This window comes from Gobio gobio (genome assembly GCF_949357685.1).
Source record: "Gobio gobio genome assembly, chromosome: 10".
In the NCBI taxonomy this organism is placed as follows: Eukaryota; Metazoa; Chordata; class Actinopteri; order Cypriniformes; family Gobionidae; genus Gobio; species Gobio gobio.
Window position 1 is genome coordinate 16589750 of NC_137116.1, and position 9023 is coordinate 16598772.

The following is a 9023-nucleotide window of genomic DNA, read 5'->3' on the forward strand; positions in this document are numbered from 1 at the left end:
TTTAGAAGTAGATTTTTTTTTTTTACAAGTTTTATGTATACACAAACACAAAACAACAATCAGGAAGCCATCTCTGTACAAAGCAACGGTTTACAAATATTTATCACTTATCTTTAAAATGAAAGTATAAAATAAGTTATACAAATCAGATGTTACACATTATTATTCAGGACTGCAGTGTCCATACATCTGTCATGATTATCTGTTTAATCCAAATCTTTGACATAATCAATAAAAGTATTCCAGATATTGGAGGTAGATTTGATTGTGATTGTCTTACTTTGTGAGCGCGCTCTTCTTCATCCGGTCTTCCTCCACCTCCTTCATCTGACTGTGATTGACGATCTTCTGCTCCCAGAAGGTCTTGATGAAGAGTTTGTCATGAATGAGAGCGGAACTCATGTCCTGTGGAGGAACAGCTCACACACACACACACACACTCGCTCTTCTTCCTCCTCTTTCTCGGATCCGCTGGTCTTTATTCCCGCCTCTCGTGATGCTGAGGTTATTTCAGATCTCCTGCGGTGAAGAACACTAATGAACTCATTACTGATGACAGTGTCATGTTCACATCTACAGCCTCGACAACACTTCACACCTCATATCCTGCATTACACAAACAATGTATTTTTAAGGTGGAAAGCATCTTGCATATGTTGTACAGGACCAGTGCATCTAAAATAACCCCTGTAATCATCAAGTGACACACACACACACACACAGCACGTGTCCCAGAGCTCAGATCTCACATCTGTCACAGAAAAACCTTAAAGCCACCATGAGATCAAAACTGATTCATCACATTATTATTAAGGTGTTTAAAGGAGACCAGGTGTCCTCAGAATGTGTGTGTGAAGTTTCAGCTCAAAATACCCCTCAGATCATTTATTATATCATGTGGTAAATGCCTGTTTTTGAGTGGAAGGAAAAACTGTTTTTGTGCATGTATCTTTAAATGCAAATGAGCTGCTGCTCCGCCCCCTATCCAGAAGAGGGCGGAACCTGTACAGCTCGTGCCAATGATCATCTCTATCGCGCTCACGTGACATTGCAGTTCTTCGAAGCGTTATGAATCAGTGAGTCGAATCATGATTCGGATCGCGTGTCAAACCGCTGAAATTTGGCGATCCAAACCGCTGAATCGACTCACTGATTCATAACGCTCTGAACCGCTGAATCGACTCACTGATTCATAACGCTCTGAACCGCTGAATCGACTCACTGATTCATAATGCTCTGAACCGCGGAATCGATTCACTGATTCATAACGCTCTGAACCGCTGAATCGACTCACTGATTCATAATGCTCTGAACCGCGGAATCGATTCACTGATTCATAACACTCTGAACCGCTAAATCGACTCACTGATTCATAACGCTTCGAAGCTTCATGAGGCCGTGTTTTGAAATCGTCATCACTATATAAGTCGTTATTTAGGGTTTTTTTGCGCACAGAAACTATTCTCGTCTTCATAAAGTTATTGTAGAGCCGCTGTAGTGAGATGGACTTTGTAACTTTAGTCTTTAGTGTCTTTTAAGGGTCTTGAGAGTGTAAAGTTGAGCCAATGGAGGACTTTCAGAGCATCAGATTTACACTAAAATATCTTCATTTGTGTCTGAAGATGAACGGAGGTCTGACGGGTGTCCAACCACATGAGGCTCAGTCATTAATGACACAATTTACATTTTTGGCTGAACTAACCCTTTAACGTTGCTGAAAGAACCTTTCCAGAACGTTCCCTGTCCGCTGGGAAGTGTCAGCCAAATGAACGGCTGTGCCTCCGTCTGCGGGTCTATTGTCCAGTCACATTACGGCACATTAACACCTGCTCGTTTTCTTGCCCTTTTACACCAGGCCAAATGTATCTGGAAAATCTGGGTGTGATACAAAGCTGATCACACAAGTGTGACATTTCATGTCTTCTGGGCGTGATCTGTCCTGATCTCCAGGCCTTAACCAGCGGCATCAGCTCTATTTCAGGCTCAGCCGTGTGTAATTATGATATAAGAAACTAATGCGGCTTAAGACATCAGTCACAGCTGCACAGGCGGCGTGAGTCATTGTTTAAAATAAACTTTGCTGGATGGCTGTTTTTTGAGCCTGCATTGATGATATTAAACACAAACATGTGATGTCAGCTCATATGAGTGTTAGCCTTCACGTCTTCACCACATCAACCCTCGAACGCTGATTGAAATCCTTTGGCCTTGAGGAGCATGAGCTCAGATCAATGAGGCCTATGATCAATCCGATCCAAAAATAAATACTAAACCTAAGCAACTTTTGGGGCCAAACACAAAAAGGAACAAGCATTGCTGGGAGATTCAGAAAAACTGCAACAAGTAAAGATGTTTTTAGATTATATTAGTCACAATGGCTGAAAACAAATCACAAATACAATCAGTAGAATATGATTAACTTGCGTATCACTTTTGATTAATAGGTGGCGCTGTTATCTAAAATAGGACAAATTAATCAAACATTGTATACTGAGTTTTCGTAACTATACGCTGATGTGTCTTAAAATACAGCATTTAGGACAAAATTCAAAATGGCTGACGCCAACAATAGCCAATATAGTTTTATGATTGTTGAGCAATCCGTTTAGAAATTACAAGCAAAATTTACAATTTTTAATATCTCCTGACCAGTAGGTGGCGCTGTTATCAAATGAGTATGGTGTGGTCAGTGTGAGGTGACGATGACACATAAAACGTTTGGTGCCAATACGCCAAAATATTGCAGAGTTACAGCCTCAGATTCTGCTTGGCATCATGCCAACAAATGCGCTGATGCGTTACTCGAAAACGGTTTGATCTATTGGAAAGCTTTTGGTAAATGTGAGCCGGAATGGTCTGAAGATCATCGGTGCCAATTTTGGTGAAAATCAGACCAACGGTCTAAGAGGAGTTAGAAAAAGTACGTTATCAAAGAAATTCAAAATGGCGGACAGCAAGTCTGAGCAAATATGGCATCATTGTTCTCGGCATGACCCGAGGAATCGATCAAGTTTCATTAAAATAGGACAAATTAATCAAACGTTTTATACAGAGTTTTCGTAACTATACGCTGATGTGTCTTAAAATACAGCATTTAGGACAAAATTCAAAATGGCTGACGCCCACAATAGCCAATATAGTTTTATGATTGTTGAGCAAACCGTTCAGAAATTATAAGTAAAATTCGCCATTTTTAATATCTCCTGACCAGTCGGTAGCGATGTGCCAAAACACAGAATGAAGCCTCAGCTCATGATTGGGATGAAATGCACCAGGTTTGGTCTGAATACGCTAAAGCGTTGTGGAGATTTTGCCGTGCTCTTCGTTGAATTTGTTTGTGCGTTATTCGAGAGCGGTTGGGTTTATCAAAAAGCTTTTGGTATATTTTCGCCAACATGTTCTGAAGATCATCTTTTTCTTGGAATGTTTTGTCTTGGAATGTTTTGAAAAACTCGTTTTTTTGGCGGGAAAATTTTCAATGATGTCATAGGGTGCAATTGAATAATCTTGAGCCAACACTCTAAAAAATGCTGGGTTATAGATAACCCAAGTTGGGTTGAAAATGGACTAACCCAACAATTGGGCTGTTTTAACCCAACGGTTGGGTTAAATGTTTGCTTAAAACAACCCAATTGCTGGGTTAAAACAGCCCAATCACTTGGTTAACCCAATTGCTGGGTTAGTCAATTTTCAAACCAACTTGGGTTATCTTTAACCCAGCATTTTTTAGAGTGAAGGCTAGAGGGATTGAGTTAGAGACTCCAGATCTGCTGGGGTGAATGTTCAGACTGTCCTTGATCAGTTTGCCAAATTTCACAACTTTTATCCACACGGTTCTATGGGCGGCCATTGACTCGCTCTTTGGTACTTGGCCCCTAAAAAGATTGAGTGCAATATTCTATGATAACACAGCATAAGGAGAGATTTATAAGCAGTTTTTTTGTAGGTGGGTCATTTATAACCCGGAACACCAGAAGTGAAACAAGGTGAACCCACAAAAGCACAAATATATCAATCTTTTGGGAAGTTATATGTGTGTGTAAAGCCAGTAAGTTTCAGTCCAGAGCAATAACATTAACATTTTGAGGAAAAGGAAAATCCTCTCTGGGTCAGAATGAGCGGAACACAAGGATTATCAGCAGAAACACTGTGGGATCCAGTGCAACACCTGAATTTACATACCTTTACTGCTTAATATCATTTTGGGTATGTTCTTACATTAAGAATATTAAATTATATTGTTATAAAATAATGTGCAGTAGGACTAACAGAATTAATTCTTTACGATAGAGGAACGTGAGCAATTCTAACTGGTCATTAGCCGCGTTTCCATTACAGATTTGCGCAAAACTTTTGCGATATTTATAAAAGTCGATACAAAAATATTGCGCAATGACGGCGTTTCCATTAACTAATGTTATGCGACTAAAACTATTTTTTTCCTCTCGTGATTAGTCATTCCAAAAATTATGCCACATATGTTGGGTTTATGTGTATCCCAGCCACCGCACGCCATTATTATTGATGGGAGAAGACTATTTATTTTATTATTAATGGGAGAAGACAGGTTATTGTGACGCATTGCCACATTTAGAGAAGAGCGAAACGTTTGAATTTGATGGTGGTAACTCAAAGTTTTTTTTACCACTTCGTTATTTTGGCTCGGAATTTCGTTTGTTGGAAATATGAACTGAATTTAGAAATGCTTTTGAAATGAAAAACTTTGCGTTTAATAAATAAAACATGTCTTTGAAATGAAGACAGCGTTTGGAGTGGAGAATAATCTGTTCCCTGAGTCACGGCCTTTGCTGTTATTGAGTGTACACAAATAAAAGTCGACAGTTTATAGTTTATTATAATTATGTCTTGATCTGATCTATGGCTAAAAATGACGGAGTATTGTGAGTTGTTTCCGCTGTCATAAAGGACAAAATCCATCAGAACGCGCCGGCGCCTTCGTCAGACAGAGGTTTAAAGAAAACACAGCCTATTTAGTTTCATAGCTAGGCTGTTTAAATATTATATTTTTTTATTTTCATATGTTGATTATGAAAAGTCAGCAGTAGAGTAAGGCACATAATCAGATGCGCATATGTCTGGAGACATGGATTTTGAGCACTTCACTCAATTTTGTTTTCTAGAAAGTCTTTTTTTATTTATTAATTTTGTTTTGCATAAATTGTATTCTAATTTGATCAATGTTTAATCAACTATTTGTCTGTGTATTTAATAAATAAGAAGCAAACCAAGATGGTCTGGAATGGATTGACGTGTGTAACTGGGCTTTGAGTACGGCTGAAACTACAGCGTCTTTCTGTTTTAATACATTTATTGAATATATGTCTTAATTACAGTCTATAGATAGTTATGATATTTGTGGCTCGTCCGTCATTACTAGTTTAAAGTTACGCCACTGTCCTTATTAGGAGAAAATATATGTTGTTTTAACGACATAAGCTCTCTTTATTACGACATACTTGAGTGGAAAAAAATAATATGTAGGCTCTGTGTGGCAGCAATGCGTTTCCATTGCAGTTTAGCGAAAATTTCCTTTTTCGAATTGCCTGAAAAACCACCTCATGTGAGCGTAAAAACTTTTTTGCGAAATAGACGCGTTTCCATTGGGCGTATTTTCAATTCGCAATTTCGATTTGCGCAATCTAAAAGGTAATGGAAACACGGCTAGTGTTATTTCAGGTCAATTAAATAATATTAACAGATACATCATTTGATTTGAACGATGTATTGAAGTGATCATTAACTGCAATAAGTAAATACTTTATGAATTGTTGATTGCTAGTCGATGTTCACAAGCGTAGCCTTATTGTAGAGTTGGGAGGAGAGCCGCTGTTGAAGGATGAAGTGTTGGCTCTTGGCCTGATGCTGAACTCACTGACATGGACAGGAGATTAAACAACACTCACAAACACAGACGCTCGCCAGCTTTAACAAGGTAACAGATATCAGATGAGGCGACAGATCTGCTTTCAGCTGCGGGGACATTTACTCAGGTCATTGTGTGTCAGTGACGGTCGGTCACATTGAGAGAACAGGACGGACGGGCCGAACTGCTGCTGTGCGGAGAGAGAAAGAACTATATATGACACCCTAAAGCTGCAGTGAGGGAGTTAGAAAATGCTGTTGAATGTGGATCGGACAGAGCACCATAACACACTTGTAGCCAATCAGCAGTAGGGGGAGTGTCCACTCATGATGGGGGAGGAGAGAGTGAGCCAATCAGCAGTAGGGGGTGTGTCCACTCATGATGGGGGAGGAGAGAGTGAGCCAATCAGCAGTAGGGGGTGTGTCCACTCATGATGGGGGAGGAGAGAGTGAGCCAATCAGCAGTAGGGGGTGTGTCCACTCATGATGGGGGAGGAGAGAGTGAGCCAATCAGCAGTAGGGGGAGTGTCCACTCATGATGGGGGAAGAGAGAGAGTGAGACGATCAGCAGTAGGGGGAGTGTCCACTCATGATGGGGGAGGAGAGAGAGTGAGTCAATCAGCAGTAGGGGGTGTGTCCACTCATGAAGTGGGAGGAGAGAGTGAATCAATCAGCAGTAGGGGGCGTGTCCACTCATGAAGTGGCAGGAGAGAGTGAGCCACTCAGCAGTAGGGGGCGTGTCCACTCATGAAGTGAGAGGAGAGCGAGTTAGCAAATCAGCAGTAAGGGGTGTGTCCACTCATGATGTGGGAGGAGAGAGTGAGCCAATCAGCAGTAGGGGGAGTATCCACTCATGATGTGGGAGGAGAGAGTGAGCCAATCAGTAGTAGGGGGTGTGTCCACTCATGAAGTGGGAGGAGAGAGTGAGCCAATCAGCAGTAGGGGGAGTGTCCACTCATGAAGTGGGAGGAGAGAGTGAGCCAATCAGCAGTAGGGGGAGTGTCCACTCATGAAGTGGGAGGAGAGAGTGAGCCAATCAGCAGTAGGGGGAGTGTCCACTCATGAAGTGGAAGGAGAGAGTGAGCCAATCAGCAGTAGGGGGTGTGTCCACTCATGAAGTGGGAGGAGAGAGTGAGCCAATCAGCAGTAGGGGGAGGGTCCACTCATGAAGTGGGAGGAGAGAGTGAGCCAATCAGCAGTAGGGGGCGTGTCCACTCATGAAGTGGCAGGAGAGAGTGAGCCACTCAGCAGTAGGGGGCGTGTCCACTCATGAAGTGAGAGGAGAGCGAGTTGGCAAATCAGCAGTAAGGGGTGTGTCCACTCATGAAGGGGGAGGAGAGTGTTTCAATCAGCAGTAGGGGGTGTGTCCACTCATGATGTGGGAGGAGAGAGTGAGCCAATCAGCATTAGGGGGAGTATCCACTCATGATGTGGGAGGAGAGAGTGAGCCAATCAGTAGTAGGGGGTGTGTCCACTCATGATGTGGGAGGAGAGAGTGAGCCAATCAGCAGTAGGGGGAGTGTCCACTCATGAAGTGAGAGGAGAGAGTGAGCCAATCAGCAGTAGGGGGCGTGTCCACTCATGAAGTGAGAGGAGTGAGCCAATCAACAGTAGGGGGTGTGTCCACTCATGAAGTGAGAGGAGAGCGAGTTAGCAAATCAGCAGTAAGGGGTGTGTCCACTCATGAAGGGGGAGGAGAGTGTTTCAATCAGCAGTAGGGGGCGTGTCCACTCATGAAGGGGGAGGAGAGAGTGAACCAATCAGCAGTAGGGGGCATGTCCACTCATGAAGTGGCAAGAGAGAGTGAACCAATCAGCAGTAGGGGGCGTGTCCACTCATGAAGTGGCAGGAGAGAGTGAGCCAATCAGCAGTAGGGGGCGTGTCCACTCATGAAGTGGCAGGAGAGAGTGAACCAATCAGCAGTAGGGGGCGTGTCCATTCATGAAGTGGCAGGAGAGAGTGAACCAATCAGCAGTAGGGGGCGTGTCCACTCATGAAGTGGCAGGAGAGAGCTAACCAAAGAGCAGTAGGGGGAGTGTCCACTCATGAAGTGGCAGGAGAGAGTGAGCCAATCAGCAGTAGGGGGCGTGTCCACTCATGAAGTGGGAGGAGAGAGTGAGCCAATCAGCAGTAGGGGGCGTGTCCACTCATGAAGGGGGAGGAGAGAGAGTTAACAAATCAGCAGTAAGGGGTGTGTCCACTCATGAAGTGAGAGGAGAGAGTGAGCCAATCAGCAGTAAGGGGCGTGTCCACTCATGAAGTGAGAGGAGAGAGTGAGCCAATCAACAGTAGGGGGTGTGTCCACTCATGAAGTGAGAGGAGAGCGAGTTAGCAAATCAGCAGTAAGGGGTGTGTCCACTCATGAAGGGGGAGGAGAGAGTGAACCAATCAGCAGTAGGGGGCATGTCCACTCATGAAGTGGCAAGAGAGAGTGAACCAATCAGCAGTAGGGGGCGTGTCCACTCATGAAGTGGCAGGAGAGAGTGAGCCAATCAGCAAAAGGGGGCGTGTCCACTCATGAAGTGGCAGGAGACAGTGAACCAATCAGCAGTAGGGGCGTGTCCACTCATGAGGGTGGCAGGAGAGAGTGAACCAATCAGCAGTAGGGGGCGTGTCCACTCATGAAGTGGCAGGAGAGAGTGAACCAAACAGCAGTAGGGGGAGTGTCCACTCATGAAGTGGCAGGAGAGAGTGAGCCAATCAGCAGTAGGGGGCGTGTCCACTCATGAAGTGGGAGGAGAGAGTGAGCCAATCAGCAGTAGGGGGCGTGTCCACCCATGAAGTGGGAGGAGAGAGTGAGCCAATCAGCAGTAGGGGGTGTGTCCACTCATGACGTGGGAGGAGAGAGTGAATCAATCAGCAGTAGGGGGCGTGTCCACTCATGAAGTGGCAGGAGAGAGTGAGCCACTCAGCAGTAGGGGGTGTGTCCACTCATGACGTGGGAGGAGAGAGTGAATCAATCAGCAGTAGGGGGCGTGTCCACTCATGAAGTGGCAGGAGAGAGTGAGCCACTCAGCAGTAGGGGGCGTGTCCACTCATGAAGTGAGAGGAGAGCGAGTTAGCAAATCAGCAGTAAGGGGTGTGTCCACTCATGAAGGGGGAGGAGAGTGTTTCAATCAGCAGTAGGGGGTGTGTCCACT

The 9023-nt window shown here is 44.2% G+C and overlaps 1 protein-coding gene across 1 annotated transcript in view; it reads right to left on the bottom strand.

Moving 5' to 3' along the window:
* The window catches only part of LOC307132929 (protein FAM240B), a 2914-nt gene extending 2400 nt beyond the window's left edge, over positions 1 to 514 (bottom strand). Inside the window, exon 1 of the mRNA XM_079827558.1 lies at positions 281 to 514. Within this exon, the coding sequence (XP_079683684.1) occupies positions 281 to 402 (122 nt within the window). The 5' untranslated portion in view covers positions 403 to 514. The remainder of the gene's footprint in view (positions 1 to 280) is intronic.
* Positions 515 to 9023: the final 8509 nt, after the last annotated feature.